Raw genomic sequence first — 20,527 nt, 5'->3', positions numbered from 1 at the left:
CACGACCACGAGTTAATAATTGTTGGAGCTATAACAAAATATAAATAGTAGTTATCTCTGAGTGGTAGCATTATGGGTATTTTTAGTTTCTTATTTTTACTTTGCATTTTCTAAATTTTTAGCAGTATTGCTTTTCTTTTCCTTGTTTTTTGTTTTTCCATTATAGTGTATTACAAGATATTGAGTATAGTTCTCTGTGCTATATAGTAAATCCTTGTTATTTATCTGTTTTATATATGGTGGTGTGCATCTGTTAATCCCATACTCCCAATTTATCTCTCCCCCCACTTCCCCTTTGGTAACTGTAAGTTTGTTTTCTATGTCAGTATTTCTTTTGTCATAATAAAATAACCAATAATTTTTCATTACTTAAAAATGTAATATGCCACCTTATACCAGTACAGTACTTAACAGTTTTACAAAGGGCTTATGTGTCTGTAATTCCATCTGAGCCTGATGACAAACCAGTCTGTTAGGAATTGGAATTAATTACTTCACACCTGAATTGCAGTTTCTAGACAACAAAACTTCCCAAAAGATTGTTTCATTTGACTCTTAAAATAACCCTGCAAGGTAAATTTTATCATCCCCATTTTATAGAGGAGGAAACTGAGGCTCACAGAGATGAAGAGATTTGCATGAATTGGGACTCCAGAACCCACATTCTGTTTAATGTACCCCAAACATTGGTCTGGAGCACAAAACTGCTCAAAGTCAAGCCCTGCTGGTATGGCTGTCAGGATTATAGATGCAAACGGTAAAGCGAGGGCAGGAAGCAGGCACTTGAACGTGCAGAATGAGGTTTGGGAATCTGTCCCTTCAGGACACCATACTCTGTGCTTTCCTGAAATTCTGAGTGGGAGCTAGTGGTAACTCGAAGCCGGCCTTCAGATGAGGCCATGAGAAGGCCATAAGTGTGGCCTTGGAAAATCTAAACAGCTAACCTCAGTGAGCTGGTGCTCTCCTCTGGGGAAAATACACGGGGCTGCCATGGTTGGGCTGCCTTGATTTTAGCTGGGCACATGGCCCCCAGCTAGAGACTGTATTTCCCAGCATCCCTTGAAGCTAGGCGTGGCCTTGGGACCATGTGACTCACATTCCTGCCAATAGACCGTGAATGAAGGGGATGTGCGTGGTGGTGAGCTGACAGATGTTCTAGGGTTCTGGGGGAAAAAGTATACACACACACAGATATGTCTGCTGTAAATTTTACTGATGTAAAGAATGTATGGGGGATAAATTAGGAATTTGGGACTAACAGATACACACCACTATACATAAAATAGATAAACAACAAGGACCTAATGATTAGCACAGGGAACTATATTCGATATCTTGTAATAATCTATAATAGAAAAGACTCTGAAAAAGAATACTTATATATGTATATGTATAACTGAATCACTTTGCTGTACACCTGAAACATTGTAAATCAACTATACTTCAATAAAAAATAATAATAAATAAAATTTTAAAAGAATGTATAGCACACAGTTACAAAAAATAAAAATACAGTCCTCTTTATTGTGAATTTCATACACCTCTAACTTCAGTGTGACTTGGAATTTCTTGCAAAATCTACTATCAGTTTTTACAAATCTATCACCAACAATAGTGTCACAAAATCAAACTACAAATAAATGCTCAATCACTACCAAATTCAGAAAAGAAGTTGCTCACATCATGGATGAACAAGAGCACTGCCGACGTGAATGCTGGCTGATAACTTCTTTCATGTTAACAAGTAAGATGAAAGGGAAACAACAAATGCCTTTGTCGTCATAGTTTGTCAGTGATATAAGCAACTTCTTTGCTGAATCGAATCATACTTTACAAATTCTGGAAGAATATTTTCTCAACTTTTTGTATTATTCACAGTGTAATGGCAACAGGTGTAATGTAATGCCTACAGGTTTGAGGTTTGATCTCCATTATTAACATTTGCTTGATCACTTTCTTAAATTTAGACAATCGACAAAGCAAACCTTCAAGCTCTGATTTGTACAGTTTACTGATCTCTGTGACTGATGTCATGGAGTGCAAAGTTGGGAAGGTATGGGCAGTGGAACACAGCATTACACAGTGATTCCACAATACAGATAAAACAGATGTGAAAATCTCAAGTGCCTAGGTAATGGGCAGAATGTAGTAAAATAAATTAGGAACTTATTTACCTTATTTTTTATTTTGAGTACTTATTAACCTTTTTTTTTAACATAAATTAGTTATTTATACACTTATAGAATTTAATTTAATAATGGTGTGTTTAACAACCGATTTTCAGCTCTGGGCTTATAAACTTCTGTGTCTTCTACTTCCTCTTTCCTGCTTTTTGTATGCTGGAATGCAGACATGGGGTGGAGAATAACCTCAATCGCACAAACTGAGCCAACACCCCAGGGAATACCTGAGCAACAAGGCAAAGGAATCTGGGCCCTGAAAGGCCTCACGCACGAAGCCGTCTGCGCACCTGGACCTGCCTCTGGTCAGCTATGTGCACAGGAAATGAGCTTCTCTCTTACGTAATCCCAGGGATTCGGTCTCTGTTACAGCATCTCAGCCACGCTGTGCAGGCTTCCTTCTGACGCACCCTCCGCCATTTCTTCTCCTCCCAGCTCTGAGACTAAGGCCTCAACTCCACGAGGAGGTAGATTCACTCCTCTCTAACAGGTTTAGACCTGGGTTCCCAACCTCAACGCTCCCCACGTTTGGGACCAATGATCCTTTGCCAGTGTATGCATTGTGTTTAGCGGCCTCCCCACTGGATGCAGGTAACACCCCCCCCCCAGTTGTTGTGACAATCAAAAATGTCACCAGACATTTCCAAATGTCTCCTGGGGTCAAAAATCACCCCTACTTGGGAACCACTGGTCTAGAGAATCTACTCTTTTTTTAAAATTTTAATTTAATTAAAAATTTTTATTGAGGTAAAATGCTCATATAACATTAGTTTCAAGGGTACAACATGATGATTCAATATTTGTATATGTTGCAAAATGATCACCACGGTAGTCTAGTTAGCATCTGTCACCATACATAGTTACAAAATTTTTTTTCTTGTGATGACAACTTTTCAGGTCTGTTCTCTTAGCAACTTTGAAATATGCAGTACAGTATTATGAACTATAGTCACCATGCTGTACATTACATGCCCAGGACTTTTTTATTGTGTAACTAGAAGTTTGTACCTTTTGACTCCCTTCACCTATTTGGCCCACCCCCAACCCCCCATCTCTGGCAACCACCAATCTCTTCTCTGTATCTATGACTTTGTGGGGTTTTGTTTGTTGTTAGTAGAGAATCTACTCTTAATCCACCACAAGACCTTGACAAGGCAGCATCCTTCCCCGTGCCTCAGAGCTGGATTGCCTGGCTGTGAATCCGATCTGACACTTGTAGCTGTGGGATTCTGGGCCAGTCACTTAACCTCTTACGTGCCTCAGGTTTCCCGTCTGTAAAATGGGGACAATGATAGTGTTTACCTCATAGTATTGCTGTGAAAATGGCATGACTTAAAACCCATAAAGCACTCAGAACAATGCCTGGTATAGAGCAAGGGTTGAACAAATGCCAGCTGAGATGACGATCATTATTATGATGGGGCGCAGCAACAAGACAGCATATGCTTTCGGGTGAGACTGACCAGGGTCCAACCCCACTTCCGTCACGTGTGCACAAGGTGACTTTGGCAGGACAGGCCCCTTCTCCAAGCTCTAGTTACCTCAATTGCGAACTGGCGATGGCAGCGCCTTAGAGAAGAAAGATGGCCAGTGCCTGCCCATAGGAGGGCTTGGTGAGTGTGAGTTCCCTCTTCTACAGACCTCCTATGACCCTCGGACATTCGGGGTCCAGCCCCAGCCCCACCCATCTCCCATCTCCTAGGGCCCAGGCTCCATTACCCCTTTCTAGAATAAAAATTCCTATTTCTCAGGGCAGAATTCAGCTAAGCATTAGGAGATCACTAGCCAATAAAATGAATCGATATCCAGGTATGAATGACTGATGACCACAAGCCTTCAGGGCATATTTATATTTTGAAAAGGACTCTTTGTTCATAGCAGGTGTCCAGTATGTCTCACTGGCTGAGATCATCTCTCATGGTGGAATTTCAGGTGGAGCAGAGGAAGAGACTTAGAGCTGTACAGGGGCAAGAGAGCTGCTGGCTGACAGCAAATACGCCGACAGTCTGCCAAGCTCGTCCTACCTTTCCTGCTCTAGCTGCCTCGGTCACGTGGCAGCCCCTGGTGACACTCAGCATTTTCAAGCCTCCAGACTTCCACCCATGCCATTCTTCCTTGTTACCAAAATTGTATCTGACTTCCCAGGCACTGCGCAAATACCACCTCTTTCATGAAGACCTCTGCTGGTTGTCTAACCAGTACCCACCCTCCTTACCCCCACTCCCTTATTCCTTCTCCCCGCTCTGTCACCCCTGGACTTCTTGCTTGTGAGCAAAACTGAATTTTGTTCTTCCATATCAAGTAGATACTTGTTTTCCCAGCTAGGAGTGGCCATGTGATCCAGTTTTGGCCAAAAAGAAGTGAGAAGCCTGATGGGGTTCTGGGAAGGAGTTTTGCTTCTCCTGACCAAAGAGGCCAACAGTGTTGGTGCTGTGTCTTGCCTCTCCTTTCTTTCTTGAACATGAATGTGACGGCAGGAGCTACAGTGGCCATCTTGTGACCATGAGGAAAGGCCAAAGCAAATGCAGGGTCACTGAGCTGATGAGCCCTTGACAGCAACTGCCTGCTTTCTTGTTATTTAAGAAAAATAAACCCCATTTTGTTTAAACCTCTATAGTCAGGATTCTCGGCATTTGTAGCTGAACACGATTCTGACTGATACACCTTCCCTCCCTTACCTTCATACATTAATCGAGCACCTACTGTGTGCTAGCACTGGGGATAGCGTGGTGAACAATTTGCAGCCCTGTCCTCAAGGAATTTCATGGTAGACCCAGGGGGTAGTCCCATGGGAGTCCAGGGGCCAAATCAGACCAGGGTCAGTTAGGGAAAGTTCCTGAAGGAGGGAATGCTGCGGGTGAGTTTGGAAGGGCCAGAGGAGCTGTGTGCAAAGGCACAGAGGCGAGGGGCCTTGGCCCACATGGGAGACAGTTGGCACGAAGCAACTCTAAAGAAGGATGGGATTTGGGGGAGGCCCAGAGGGCACATTGCTCTCCTGAGTCTTCATCAGCTGTGCCTTGTTTCAGACTCTTCCTTCTTGAGGGAGGAGCCTTGTTGCACAACTGCCGGGGCCACTGTTCCTTGTTCACCTTCAGATCTCCAATCAGGGCCCGGCAGAGGGTCTGATACACCCAGGGTGAGTCTCCTCCACTAGATCACTAACCAGCCAGGGTAGGGACCATGGCTGATTCATCTTTGTCACCTGTGCCCTGCACAGGGCCCGGCAGAAAGCAAAAATGATGATACTGATGATGATGAAGACAATAACAAGTAAGTGCTTCCTATCTACCAGGCAAGGATCTGAGCACATGACACATGTGCCTCACATATGCCTCACCACAACTCTATCAGGGCTCACTGTGGTTGTGCCCATTTTATAGGTAAGAACACTGAGGCACAGAGAGGCAAGGAAACTTGCCCAGGGCCAGACAGCTTGTAAGTGGTTGAGCAAGGGTAGTTGCTCAGTCCTTGTTGATGCTGGCACCTCTTCCCAGGCCTCTGTCATTAGCACCAGGAAAGAAGCCACTAACAGTCATCGAGTGTTATGCAAATGATGCTGACTTGCCTTCTATTTAGTGCTGGAGCCCTGAGCAAGTGTCCCCAGAGCCCAGGGAACCTCCTCGGGCAGTTTTTCAGCACACTGATCCATCAGGAGGGGAAATAGAACTATCACGGAGGCAGGACCTGAGGTAGCCCTGTTTCTCCTTTTAATGTCCTTGCCTCATCCTCCTCCACCCATATTTCTGCTGTAAGAAAGTATAAACAGAATTGTAAAAATTTAAAACTCTAAGATCAGTGTGTAGGGCAATGCTTAAGAGAAAAGGACAGCGCACTAGTGGTGGGACATCAGGCAGAGGGATTGCCGTGAGGGGCTTCTGAAAGTTCAAGTTCACAGCAATGTGACCTCCTTTGAGCCAAGATGGAGCACGAGGAGTTGAGACAGGAGAAGTGAAGACAGAAGAAAGCAGAGAGAGGAAAGAGCACATAGCACAATCCCCGCGATCTTATTTCACCCTTGCAAGTCTTATTTTACACAGAAAGAAACTGAGGTTCACAGAGACAAGTGACTTGTCTAAGGTCTCCCAGCTTACAGATGGACTCGAATCCATCCCCTGCCCTAACAGAGAACCCCCGTTCCCTGGCCCCGGTTAGAGGCCCGTAGGCCTCCCTCTTTCAGGTGCCCCCCACCCCCCCCACCATCTGAGGCTGTTCCTACAAGGAAATGCAATGCTTAGCGCTTTTCTCCAAAAAGCCCAGCCCTGCTGAGTCACCGGTGGTGCCAGGGCCGCTGCACCCACAGGCTTTGCTAAACTGGATTTCCACTTCAGTTTGGCCCAGATTTCCTAAGCTCCTGCTATTACAAGGGCCTGGGTCTGAGGTGGGAGGGATAGTAGGGGACACCAGGCCATCACAGCCGCACAGAGCTTTCCCCGCTCAGCTCACTGGATCCTCACGCTAACCAGGCAGGAAGCAGGGTGGCGATCGGTGTCCTAGTTTATGGAAGGGGAAACTGAGCAATGGAGAGGAACTTGCACAGGATCGCACAGCGATTCAGGGGCAAGGCTGGCTCCAGAACCCTGTCTCCTGATTCAGGGGCTGCCTATCTTTCTTGGGTGTCCCACCTTGGAGGAGGGGGCTTACTAAGATTGAGTTGGATTTTAACATCTGGCCAAAGTGGGATGAAGGTTTAGTGGAGGGGGTGGGTGGCAGTGGGCTGCTGAAGGGCTAGGAACCCCGTGAGGCTGGGGAATCATCCAGGGCCTTGAATGCTTGGGTAACGGCCAACTCTCCCCACAGGTGGACTGAACCTTCACCCCTGAGGGCCACCAATGCTGGACCAGCTCAGTTCAACACGCCCAGGGCAGGAAGTGGGATGGGAGGCACTGGGAACAGAACCAGCAGCTAAGAGGGGGACAGACCCGACAGAGGGGTGGACACTTACTGATTTTCCCCACGTGGCATTGAAGCCCCTTCTGGTGATTGCAGCAAAGGAGAAAGTCAGAGCCCTGGATAATCTCCAGCTTCCCAAGCCACCCCAAACAAGCATGCGCCCTAATTCCAAGCACATCCTTGTCAGGCAGACACTGCTCCAGGACAACCGTATGGGAACTCTGGAGGGGTGACTGCCCTCCACCCAGGCTAGACCACCAGCTTCTCCCTCCCGGGAATCGGACTTGTGACGTGAGTGACACAAAGCCCTCAGTCTGTGGGCGCTGGTCTCCCCTGAGACAGGGCCCTCTTGTTTCTGCTCCTGGGCACCGTCTTCTCTGCAGTCTGGCCCCTCAGAAGTTCCCTCTGTTCTGTGAGACCTCCATATCCTCCCAAGAAAGTCCTGTTATGGTAGCCTGTGGTGGTTTCTGTTACTTGCAACCAAAGCATTTGAGATGAGACGAATGCGGGGGGAAGGGCTCTGAGAGTGTAGGCAGAGCGAAGCGGGGCTCGCTGGGCAGGCCACGGTCCACAGGTTTCACTCCAGCCCCCAGGGCGGGACGGGCAGGGCCCCTGAGGCCCCCCACCCCATTCGTGGTGCTTTGTCTCAACTCCAGGCTGGGTTGGGGAGCTCCCGGGTTTCCCCAGCACTGTAACCACCCAAGCCAGTTGTCCTGAAGATCTTGCCCTACAGGCCTGCACACTTGCTGAGGACAGAGACCGTCCTGGAGCTGATTCAGCTCCTCATTGGTTTTCTATTTCTTCTGTAACAAATTCCCACAAACTTAGTGGCTTAAAGCAACACCTGTATAGTATCTCACAGTTCTGCAGGTTAGAAGTCCAACACTGGTTCACCAGGCTAAAATCAAGGTGCCAGCAGGGCTGCCTTCCTTCCTGCTCTAGGGGAAATCCGTTTCCTTGCTCCTGCTTTTTCTCCTTCCCCTTTCCCTCCCCCTCCTTCTTCATTTCCTTGCATTGTCCAGCTTCTAGAGGCCACCCACATTCCTTGGCTTGTGGCCTCTTCTTCCATTTTCAAAGCCAGCAATGTCAGGTCAAGTCCTCACACTACACTGTTCTGACCTCTTCTGCCACCCTCTTCCACATTTAAGGACCCTTGTGATGACACTGGCCCCACCCAGATCACCCAGGATCATCCCGTATGTGACGGCCAGCGGACGAGCAACCTTAATTCCATGTGCAATCTTCATTCCCCTCTGCTGCGTAACCTAACAGAGTCGCAGTTTCCAGAGATCAGGACATAGGCACCTCTGGGGGCTATCACTGCTTATCACAGTCTCTCCACCGCAGTGCCTGTCTCAGCCCGGAGCCCTCAGATGCTGACCATCTTCCTTCCTAACTTCTCTGACTCCACCACCCTCCTGGGCCCCCAAGCTCCAAAGGCAGGAAGGATGACACGGCTCTTCCCTCCACAGCCAGCCAAAGCCCAAGCCTGTCCCATCTTCCCTTCAAGAGGAGCTGGGTTCTCTACTCCCACTGCCTCCCTCCCAAGAGATCCTACAAGGGGACTGAGGGCTTGGGACTTGGTCATAACTGTGTTCCTGTCCCTGTTCCTTTGCTGCCAGGCTCCACTCAGCTTCTATAAAATGGTGTGTTAATATCTATCCTCCAGAGTGTTGCGGGGATGAAAGGATATCGCGCCCACAACAAGCCTAGAATACTGGCAACTTAACAAATGAGAGTTTCCCCTTCCTTTCCCATGCTCAATGTCTCTCAAATTTGGGTAATGGTCAGATGTCCTTGGGAGCACTGTTGACAGGGCAGATACCCAGGACTCTCTCACTCAGAGCGTCTGGTGTTCAGAGCAAGGTTAGGGTTAGGGTGTGGCTCAGGGAAATCTGTACTGTGAACAAAGGCACCACATGCTAGGCAGAGTGTGGTCCACTCAGGCCGCCAGAAACTCTCCCCTGAGTGTTACAACAGTCTCCCAACAGGCTCGTCTGCCTCTGGCCTCCCTCCTCCAAACATGTTGCTGGACTGCCCTGGGCTTCAGTTCCCACACTCGGAGAAGCTGGGCTGCACCCTGCAAGGTTCTTCCAGCTCTGACGTTCTAGGATACTAACGCTCTGGTCCCGTTAAAGCATTCAGGGCTCATCCACTCAATCAGCAAAGGCGCTCAGGGTTGATGTGACCCATGGGAGGGCCCAGAAGAGCATGTTCTAACAGGAAGATACATACAGTATCTTGTGGGGCCCTTGAAATGCTCCAAGAAAAAGTGGATTTTATATTCAAAGAAGTTTGGGCAACACTGCTTTCCATAGCCCCCCCCCCCCCGCTTTGGAGCTGCATGAAGTGCAAGTTGTACATTAAAGGCTCTGAGAAGACCTGCAGGATAGAAAGCTCTTTCACTCTAGTTAATCCAATCCTTCCCCAAACTACACAAGAGCACAGTCCTTTTCCCCAGAATGTGGTTCAATGTCTTTTGGTACAGCTTTGGGAAATGCCATCTGCTTCAATCCCTGCTGTGCCTGGGGCCCATCTTTTTGTCCTAGAATCCAGGCCTGGGCACTCTCGCTGCCCACTCTGGACACTGCCAGCTTCCCGGGTCCAGAGTTCCTCCACCCGTCAAGCAGGACAGTTGGGGAGGGGAATGAATCAGAAACAGACCCTGGGAAGCCAGAGGCATGGAACAGAAACTGTCTTTTCAGAGCTCCAGATCCCAAGGTATGGGTGGAAAGTCCTCTGGGCACCCTCAGGGCAGGGGCTGGGAGGAAACAGAGTTAGCTGCTGTGAGACCGAGGGCCTGGCCGGGCCCTGCCACCAAGCCCTGGGCACATCGCTTCCCTCCTCTAGGTCCTTTTTCTCATCTATGAGACAAAGAAGAATGTCACTCACCAAGGGTTTTGGAGCTCACCTGGGGCTGTGGACAGGACAGTACATAGTAAAATGACATGCTATTAGCCAACACTCTGTACTGAGAGGTATCTTGATTAAGTCACTCCAGCAGTGGGGTCTGACAGAGCCCACTCCAAATCGTGCCTCATCACTTTACTTCCCAGCTCGGTGACTTTGGGCAAATAACTTTACCACTTTGAGCCTCAGTTTCCCTGTCTGTAAAATAGGGATTGTGTCACTATCTTGCAGCGTCGCTGTGAGGATTCAGATAAAATGGACTTAGATTCTGGGCTCCCTGGGATTAGGAATCACGTTTTTCTTGCTACTATATTCTAGTCCCTGGCTTAGAGAAAGTGCTTCATAAAAAGAAGCCATGAAGTGCTGGATTTAAGAGCTTAGAGAAATAATGTTACACCAGCAGTGTCTTAGCATCTCCCCCTTCCCTTTATAAGATCCTCCGCTTGCTCCCGTCCCTCTTCTTCTCCAGACCGCTACACCTCCTGCCTCAGCCTCACCTCCCACCTCACCCCACTCCCCAGGCTTGGCCCTCTCTCTCTTTCCCCGAGCTTGAATTCCACAGAGTTACAGCCAGCAGATCAAAGCTGAGGCCCAGAGAGGGAAAGGGGCTTCCCCACAGGCCACGTAGCAAAGGATATGAACTCGGATCTGAGGCTTAAGTCCAAGCACAAGGGGAACCTCACAGAGGAAAAGAATGAAGACGCCACCGTTCCCACCTCCTCAGCCGTTTGTCTCAAGTCCATCCAGGAAATTTAATGGTGGGATAACAACCCAAACTGCTCAGCCAGCTGCCCACAAGCTGGACGGACCTGTCATGAATCTGAGTGAATCCTGTGGCCACAGTATATCCAAGGATGCAGCTAGGGCCTGAGAAGTGGGGATGGCACCGAAAGAAGAAGGTAAAAGGGACAAAATCAAGTCTGTGCAGAAGGAGGATGGGTGGGCCCAGCTTGGAGGCTGTTCATACAGAAAGACCTAGGATTTTAAAAACATTCTCTGAAAGATAAGTAAATGTTAGCACAGCATCTGACTGGACTCTAGCACACAGGAGGTACAGAACCAATGTCTGTTAAAGTGCAATACGAGTCAACAAGGTGACAGAGCAACAAAGCAAAGCTAACACAGCCTTCGGTCATATTAACAGAAGCACGGAGTGTACAGTGAGGAAGGTGACCTATACCTCACCAGCTCCTATCCTAGGCTCAGTCCTAGGTCCTGAACAGAACAGAGTCTGGACAAACCAAGATCATCCAGAGGACGTGAGTGGTACGGAGACCACATCCAAGAGAAGTGGCCGGAGGAGCAAGGTGCTCAGCCTAGGGATGAGCACTGCAAGAACAGACCTGGTCACTGTCCCCAGGTCTCTGCAGGGCTCCTCCAGGACAGGACGACCAGGTGGGGCTGTGAGCCCAGAGGGAGGGGTTGGGACCTTGGGGAGTCACCGGGGCAGATGCCAGCTCAATATGTAAAGGAATTTTCTAAAAATGAGAGCTGCTTTGAGTGGTCATGAGCACCCTGCCATGAGAGATGGCAAGCGAAGGTGTGGCAGAGGTGGGCTTAGATGTCCTTAGCTCAGAACCTATTAGTCTCTCAAATAATAATCTCCAAAGCACAGGAGGAAAATATTAGTTCATTATTTCTACTTAAGTTTTAGCTAAAAGTAGTTAAGAGTATATAGTTCAACCCTGATGTGCACCCTTGGCCATATGTCAGACACCCAATGCCATGTCCATTAAGTGGGGTCCCCAGAGGCCAAGGGCAGCCCACAATGCAGACAGGTTTGCTATGCCCATGTCTTCTGTTCTTTTACATTCAGCCTATTGCTGTATACTGTAGTGTCCTGGTGGCAGGTTAGGTGGAGTTGAGGATCAAACAACACAGCTTTAACTGAATCAATCCCTGTAGTGTGGACAAGTGGCTTCTCAAAGTCCCTGCCAAGAAACCGTGGATGGAGATAACGCTAATCGAGAAAGTACAAGCCAGCGACAGGAAAAGTGTAGGACAAACCCACCACTGCTCCTAGTTCAAGTCCTACCACAGCTACCCTAACGTTGAAAACAATAAAGAATGGCATCTCATATACACATTATTGCTGACTGAAATCAGAGTAAGAAAACTCCTTGAAAGGTGGACTTCTATCCACTACTGTTGGTGATGAAATTCACTCCGAATATATACTGGGCCTTGAGACATTAGTTAATGGTCACAGTACTTGTATATAATTTCTAAATCCATATATAAATATATAGCGTTGTGGGTGTCTAAACATTTTTCTTGAGCAGAGATTGCTATCAAAAAGTGTGACGAACACTGCTCCGGATTCTCAGACCCAGCTAGACACTAGGGGATGCTATTCCCTGTTTAGGTTTGGAGGTCTAATCAGATTTGTTTCGGATTTAGAGACGAAGAAAAACCAGGAGGGAGTGTGCTCCTCAATAAACTTTTTTGAGACCCCAAAAATGTTTGAAGAGGAATGGGAAGAAACCAAAAACTCTGAAAAAAATCTTCCCTGGCTCTGACTCTCCAAGGTGGGTGTCTCGTTAAACAGCCAGTGCCAGGCCAGGCTCCTCTTTCTCATCCTCTCATGCCAGTTTCTCTCTGTCTCTGTCTCTTCTCTCTCTCTTTTCCATCTTTTTCTCTTGGTCTCTCACATTCCCTCTCCCGGCCCCCCTCACACACACACACACACACACACACACACACACAATTGACAATAGCAAAAACCAGAAAGGAGGCACCCAGTGAAAGAGAAAGAGCTTTCTGGCTCTTGAATATCAGACAGACCTGGACTCAGTTCCCAGCTCTACCCACCACTGACTGTGAGATCACTGCAAGTCTCACCCATTCTGGGAGCCTCAGAATCCTCCCCTGGAATGGGCACGCCTACAACTCAACAATAATATGACATCCTAATTTTAAAATGGCCAAAGGATTTCAACAGACATTTCTCTAAAGAAGATGTACAAATGGTCAATAGCACATGGAAAGTTGCTCAGCATCATTAGTCATGACGGAAATGCAAATCAAAACCACAATGAGATACCACTTCATATGTGCTAGGATGGCTAAAATAAGAAATACAGACAATAAGAAGTTCTGAAGAGGACGTGGAAAATTTGGAGACTTAACATATTGTCAGTGGGAATGTAAAATGGTGCAGCCGCTTTGGAAAACAGTTTGAGCTCCTTACAATGTTAAACATAGTTTCACCATAAGACCTATCAAGTCCTCGGTATTATATCCAAGAGAACTGACAACCTGTGTCCACACAAAGACTTGTACATGAATGTTCACAGCAGCGTTATTCATAATAGCTAAAAAGTGGAAACAACCCAAATGCCCATCAACTGACGGATGGATAAACAAGATGTGATATAATCATACAGTACAATGTTATTCACCCAAAACGAGGAATGAAGTGCTGACACACGCTAAAACATGCATAGACCTTGAAAACATTATGCTAAGTGAAAGAAGCCAGTCAGAAGAGATCCCCTATTGTATGACTGCATTTACATGAATTGTCCAGAATAATCAGATCCATAGAGACAGAAAGTGGATTAGCCGTTGCCAGGGAGAAGGGGATATGGTGAGTGACTGCTAAAGGGTATGGGGTTTATTTGGGGAGGATAAAAATGTTCTAAATTGGACAGTGGTGATGGTTCACAACTTGGTGAATAAACTGAAAACCACAGGCTTGTACACTTTAAAAGGGTGAACTTTATGGCATGTGAATGATATCTCCATAAGGTTATTTTTTTTTAAAAAAAAAAGACAACTTCCCACATACAGCTGTTATGAAAGTGAAATAAGCGGTCCCTGGTCCTGGCATGTGGCCACCGTGTGGGAGATGTCTCCCTAAGAAGGTGGCCTGGTGAGGATTTCAAGGCACAGGGGCCCTAGCCTTTTAGAGGGCTGCACCAAGTTCTGGGAGATCCAGAGACAGGAGGGGGGTTCCTTATTACAGATCCGCTTGGCTTGGACTCCGAACAGGACAAACACTCACTCCTGACTTCACTTTTCTCTCAGTTTCTAAACAAACCAGGTCAAAATGATAAGCACAACCCCATAATCTTTCTTGTCCGCCATAAAAGGAAACTGGGTTGGCTTCCGGCCCAAAGGCTGCCTCTGAGGAGAGAAGCCGGGATGCTCTGATTACAGGTGGGTCCTCCAGACTCGGGATGACGGCCTGGGGGACCGGGGCGGCTGGGGGCTCCCTCTAGGCCGCACCCTCCACCCCGTGAGCCTCTGACTTCAGCGGGTCTCCCCCCGCCCCCAGCTCTCTGTTCAGCACTTTTCCCCCAGAGATGCCTTTGAGCCCGAGGCCAGGGCAGCTTCTGGGGGGGAACAGGAGGGCGGCTGCCTTCACTCGCGCGTCAAAGCGCAGAGGCCGGGCGTCTGTGAGGAAACACCCTCCAAAGCTGTGAGTCCCACGAGGGCGGAGTGGGAGAAGCCTTCCGAAGCTAGGGGGACCCTTCACCTCACGAATGGGAAAGCTGAGGTCGTAGGGTTTTCTGAAGGCCCCGCAGGAAGTCGGCGACAGAACCGCAGTGGGTCACCTGCGGGGGCGGGGCACGGGCTGGCTGGAGGCTCACAGCACCCCTGAAGAACTTCACCCTCCCCCCGATTTTCCAGAGATGGAGACACAGGCGCTCACCCTGCTGGGAAGCCACTGAACTGGGACTCAAATCCAGGCCCACAGGGAACCACAAAATGTCAGGCCTGTTGAAGAGCCTGTTTCCCCCCAGTTCTCTCAAAAATCACCCCCACCCCGCCTCTCCCGCTCCGCGTGTCCCTTACCTGTGTTCCCGAGGCCGGTGTGGGCTGGAAGCGAGCGGCACTCGTACTCTGGAGACGGGCGGGGCGGGGCGGGGCGGGGCGGGGCCGGGAGGAGGGCGGAGAGGCGGGGCCGCCCCCGTGGCAGGCAGGGGCGGGACGTGACGTCGCCGTGGGCCTCACGCTTACCCGCCCACGCGCCCACGCTCCGCCGGGGGGCCCTCCTTCCTGCGGTGCTGTCGGCGCCTGGCCTTCCTGTCTGACTTGACTCCTACCCGGATGTGCCAGGAGGGCAGGTGGGGCGGCTGCACCCCCAGACCCGCCCCGGGCCGGGGCCATGCCCTCTGACTTAACGGGTGGTTACGTGGGGGCAGTGGTACCACCCTGACTGTGCCAGGCTCTGGGCGGGGAAGAGGTGGCGTGTCCCAGATGCTCCCCACCCCGCTGGGTGAGGCCGACTCAGGGCCCAGCCATGTGGGCCAACCGGATGCTCCCCCAGAGGAGTGAGGTGGGGCCGGCAGCAGAAGGGGAAGCCCTGGGGCTCAGGGCTGGGTGGGGGGACTCCTGTGGGTGGGACTGGCAGTCCCCACTCCTGGTGAGGAAACTGGGCAAAGGCTAGAACATCCACTGCCTTGTGGATCCCAATAGGGTAGGGGGTGGGGACTGACCTCTCAAAGCTGAGGCCGGGACTCTCACTCACCTCTCAAACACTCTGGAAGCAGGACAGTAAACAAGTCCTACACTGCCCTGGGGAGCACCCTGAGGGAGACAGGCCACGACAGCCCCCATGAGGGCAAGGCCCAGGGAGCTGTGGGTTCCCAGGAGGGCTTCCTGGAAGAGGAGTCATCTAAGCTCAGGAGTCATCCTTGACCCTTTGCTCTCTCATACTCTGGTTCTGACCTATCTGGAAAACCCTGTTGTCCCCACCTTCAACATATTCTGAACCAGCCTCTTCATTCCATCTGCTTGGCAACCACCCTGGTCTGGCCACCACATCACTAGTCTCTATGCTCCTGTCTGTTCTCATCAGGCAACCAGAGGGAGCTGGTTAAAACTCAAGTCAGCTCATGTCCCTCCTCTGCTCAGCACCCTCCCAGGGTTCACACCTCACTCACTCCCATATTTACATGGCCCTGTACGATGTGCCACTCACTCCTTGCTCTCTCTGATCTTGATTTCTATGACTTCCTCTCTCACTCCGCCCCAGCCACCCAGGAATGTGCTCCAAACACTCCAGTCAGGCTTCCTCCTCAGGGCCTTTGCACTGGCTGTTCCCTCTGCTTATAATGCTTTTCCCTAGACAGCCGCCTGGCTCCTTCCCTCACTTTTTCAGGTCTCTCTACTCAAATGTCACCTTCTCCAAGAAGCCTTCCCTGACACCCTGTATACAGTAGTAACCGCCTGCACCACCTTTCCCTCGCATCCTGCTTTACTGCTCACTGTCTGACACACCATATATTTTCTCGTTATGCATATTTCCTTCGTATGTATTTGTTTGTTCCAGGATCTGGGACAGTGTCTGACACATAATAGGTGCTCAATAAATTTTGTTGAATGAATGAGTGACCTGAAAGGGTAGCCCAAGATGCATTCCAAGGGTATTCGAGGCAGAGGGAACCAACTGTGGAAAGGTTTAGAGGTAACAGGCACTACTGTGTTGAGGATCTGTGAATAATTAAGTACAGCAGGAGAGTAGGGGCCTTGGGGGCTGGAGGAGGGGAGAAGGGAAAGCAAGAGACGCCTCAGAAACCAGACCAAGGAGGCCGGACCTTATCATCAGGGTAATAGGGACACGATCAAATCTTACGTTTCAGGCAGTGATTTGGCTGCCGTACTGTGGATTAGCAGGCAAGACATGAGGGGCAGGAACCTGGTAAGCATGAGCCGTGGCAGGGCAGATAAGGACTAGGAACAGGGTCACTGCGCTGTCCAGAACAGTAGCCACCAGCCACATGTGGTTATGGAGCCCTTGAAATGTGCTGGTCAGAAATGAGATGTACTGTAAGTGTAAAATACACACTGGATTTCCAAGTCTTGGCATGAAAAAAAAGAAGACACAATAGCTCCTTAATAATTTTTGTATTGATCACCTGTTAAAAAGATAATATTTGAATATAGTTGGGTTAAAGTATATTATTAAAATTAGTTTCACCTGCTTCTTTTTGCTATTTTTAATGATGCTACTGGAAAATTTTTTAAATTTTGTACATAGAGCTCACAATATATTTCTATTGGACACTGTTGATTTAGAGGGTAGAATGGACAGGGCTTGGTGGCTATGGACTGTGCAGGTGAGGGAGACCTTTGGTCTAATTGCAAGTCTCCTCTCCCCTCCAATTGCTCCTTTTTGATGAGATCATGCAGTCCAGAGGCAGAGAGAATGAGCCACAGAGGAGAGCCAAGAGGGTTAGTTTTCATCGCAACATAAGCGCACACACACACAAGTCATATCTTCACAGTAAAAACTATCTAGAAATGAAATAGGTTGACAGAATAGACAATGAGACCTCCATCCCTGGAAGAAGAAACTTGAGAACCACCATTAAGCAAGGGAAAGGAAGTTGAACTAATTAGTTATTCTCAAAGTGTGGGCCCTGGACCAGCAGTATCAGCATCACCTGGAAACTTTTTAGAAATGCAAATTCTCAAGTCCCACCCTAGTCCTAACGAATCAGAAACTCTGAAGGTGGGACCGCAATTTGTATTTTAACAGCCCCCAACCCCCACCGTGGTGATTCTGATGCTTGTTCACATTTAAGAACCACTGGTCTAAATAATACTTCCTACCACTGAACGGTTTCAGTGACGGGCACATAATAGGTGCTCATAAGACCCAGTCATGACCTTGTGTTTGCCTCCTTCTAGTCCCAGGTTAGGGTACTTCCCCTCTCTGAGCAAATAGGAGTTCACCCCCTGCAGCATCTGGCACAGGGTCGAGGCACAATCTCAGGGCATTTCCTACCTCTCTGCCGTGGGCAGATCTCCAGGGCCACGACAGAGCTGCCAGAGGCGCAAGGGAGGTCCAGCTCAGCTCCATCCTGAGGTGACCTCACTGCCCTGCGTGTGTGCGTGTGTGTGTGTGGGGGGCGGTGATTCACGGGGCAAACTCCCACCATCCTGTGGCCACAGCTGACAGCCCCAGGGAGCCAGCTCAGCAGCTGAGTGTGGCATCTGGCTTCCCTGCATTCTAGAACTGACAGCCAGGGGGGGCCCCCTGACTCAGCAGGCACGTGAATTCTGGAGACAACAGTTACACAGCTTGGCCTCAGTCTCCATATCCATAAAAATGGGGACACAGCAGTCCCAATCTGTGGTGAGATTATTTGTATGAAGTGCTCGGGTCAGTGCCTGGACACAGTCGGCCCTCCCCAGGCCTTGACGCTCTTGTGATGAGGCCCTGGGATGCCTCAGGCTGATGGGAACTCCCCAGAGACTTCTTGGGTCTGAGAATGATGCCCTGTGGGTGTAGAGGGCAAAGAATGTGCCCCTACTATGAGCACCCTGGAGCCTGGTTCTTGACATGAGTTTTTACTTACTCAGCAAATGGATGCCTCTGAGGGCCGGGCCTGTCTTAACCATATTAAAACATTAAATGAATGCTCTAAATCTGGGACTATCGCCCATTTCATGGATGAGAAAAGTGAGAATCAGAGGGGTGAATGATTGCGCAAGGTGACATAACTGGGATGTGGCTAAGTCAGGACATGAATCCCGGTTTCCTTGACTTCAAAGGCAGGACTTTTTTCACCCCTCCATGGAGAAACTCCAACCTACCCTCATTTAGAAGCCCCTGTATGTGTCATTTAAATCCATGTTTGAAGAGGTAGCCTCTGGCCTAGATTGGACTCTTTGCCACTCCATATTCTTTGGGAAACAATGGCTGTATCTGATGCAATTTGAGATGGAGTTTAAAATATTCCTAAATCTAGATTAAGCCTGACTCACCCTGGGCCTCTGGGTCTCAGTGGTTTCAACTGTTGGGTCTAAGGAAAACCTCTGCAGCTGAAGGCAGAAGTTGGACCTGGCCATCCTGAAAGTCCTCTGACTCTCAGATGCCAGTGCCTCAATGCCTCTTCTAAAGAACAAGGACTAAAGTTAAATTTTTTTTAAAAAGGGGGGGTGGCAGGGAAAAGGTCAACCCTAGCTCATTCTGACAAATGCAAAATGAGGGTTCAGACTCAATTTAAGTGGCTTTCAAACTTCCTTTTTTTTTTTTTAAGCAGAAAGATCCTTCTAACAAAATTTAAGACGTTCTAGCAGATCAGAGTGGACTTCTTTCTAGTTCAAGTGGGGATCTTGGGGCTATTGATGGAAGCACCTGCTCAGCACCACCTTGCAGGCGGCCACTGGGGTGCCCACTGAGAACCCAAAGGCTCCAGGGAACCCAGTTTGACAACCACTGGAGGGCAGCAATGCAAACTATCTCTGGAAATCTCTTTGAGGGGGACAAATAGGTCCAGAAAATATTCCCTTTGGTTTCTAGGGGAAACTACCTCTGCTTGACCACATTTTCTTAAAATTAAACTTTTTGAGATAATGTATTTGAGATAATTATTTGAGATCACCACATGCAGTTTTAAGAAAGAATACAGAGACCCCCATGTACTCTTTCCCAAGCTTCACCCAATGGGAACATCTTGAAAAACTATAGTACAATTTCCCAACCACGACATTGACATTGATACAATCAAAATACAGAACATTTCCATCACCACAAGGACCCCTCATGCTGCCCTTTTATAGCCACACCCACTTTCCTTGTCACTCCTCCCCTCCCTGATCCCTGGCAACCACTAATCTCTTCTCTATTTCTATAATTTTATTTCAAGAAGGTTATAGAAAAGGAACCATACCGTTTGTAACCTTTTGCGATTGGTTTTTTTCACTCAGCGTTAATTCTCTGTAGATTCATCCAGGTTTTTGTATCAGCAGCCTGTTCCTTCTCATTGCTGAGTAATATTCCATGGTACACAGGTAGGGCCCACCCCACCCAGGGCTGCTGGACCCGGTACAGAGGTTAACAGGGAACCTGGCCTCATCTTGAGGGCCTACTGTGAGCTAGCTTGTGTCCAGCACACAGCTGGAGGTTTTAAGAATGTAGGATGCGTTCCTGTCTCCATGCCCCTTCTAGCCCATCCAGGAAGCAAAACATGTGAAGTGCCACAGTTGCGGAATTCAGAGCCAAATGAATTTTGTGAACACTCTTCTAACAAACTAATTGCCGACAGACATCTTTGACGCGATCTGGGAAACCTGAATATGGACTAAATATAAGAGTATTTATGGGTTTTTGTTATTTTTGCTAGGTGTGACGTTGGCACAGTAGTTATGTAAAAACAATACCATCTGTTGGCGTGGCAGGCTGAAGCGATTACTAGTGACAGGACATTTCGTCTGGGATTTGCTTTAAGCACTCCAGCCTCGGGAAAAATGGGGGAAGGGGAGAGAGGAAGCACGATTGACCAAGATTGACAGTAGCAGAAGCTGGGTGATTCGTACGTTGGAATTCATTATATTGTTCTTCCCACTTCTGTGTACGTTAGGGTGTTTCCATAAAAAGAAGTCTTGGAGCATGCAGTGTTACTGGACTTACATTCCACACCTGGAGAGAGGTGGTCTTGTCCTACCGTAGTGTCTGGACTGTGGCTTCCATTGCTTTGTTTGAAGCCAGTATTTAGCGACCAGACACCAGGAGACTCCTGGCTGGAACTGCTGTTGTGGAATCTCCCGCTTTGGATTGTATCAGCCTTGGTCATCCCGTTCTAGTGCTG

General features: G+C 48.7%; 1 protein-coding gene across 9 annotated transcripts in view; it reads right to left on the bottom strand.

The window, feature by feature from the left end:
• The window catches only part of TMEM40 (transmembrane protein 40), a 36,666-nt gene extending 16,139 nt beyond the window's left edge, over positions 1–20,527 (bottom strand). For 6 of the 9 annotated variants that reach the window (XM_082347937.1, XM_082347939.1, XM_082347938.1 and 3 more), the window contains exon 1: positions 20,350–20,527. In XM_082347937.1, coding sequence (XP_082204063.1) covers positions 20,350–20,512 — 163 coding nt within the window. In that variant the 5' untranslated portion in view covers positions 20,513–20,527. Of the gene's footprint in view, positions 1–3,325; positions 3,357–5,745; positions 5,927–14,780; positions 14,970–20,349 lie in introns of those variants that run through there. The other 3 variants (XM_082347945.1, XM_082347944.1, XM_082347943.1) reach the window with 3 other exon arrangements.

This window comes from Balaenoptera borealis (genome assembly GCF_965194805.1).
Source record: "Balaenoptera borealis genome assembly, chromosome: 12".
NCBI lineage: Eukaryota > Metazoa > Chordata > Mammalia > Artiodactyla > Balaenopteridae > Balaenoptera > Balaenoptera borealis.
This window is presented reverse-complemented; position numbering and strand designations above follow the sequence as displayed.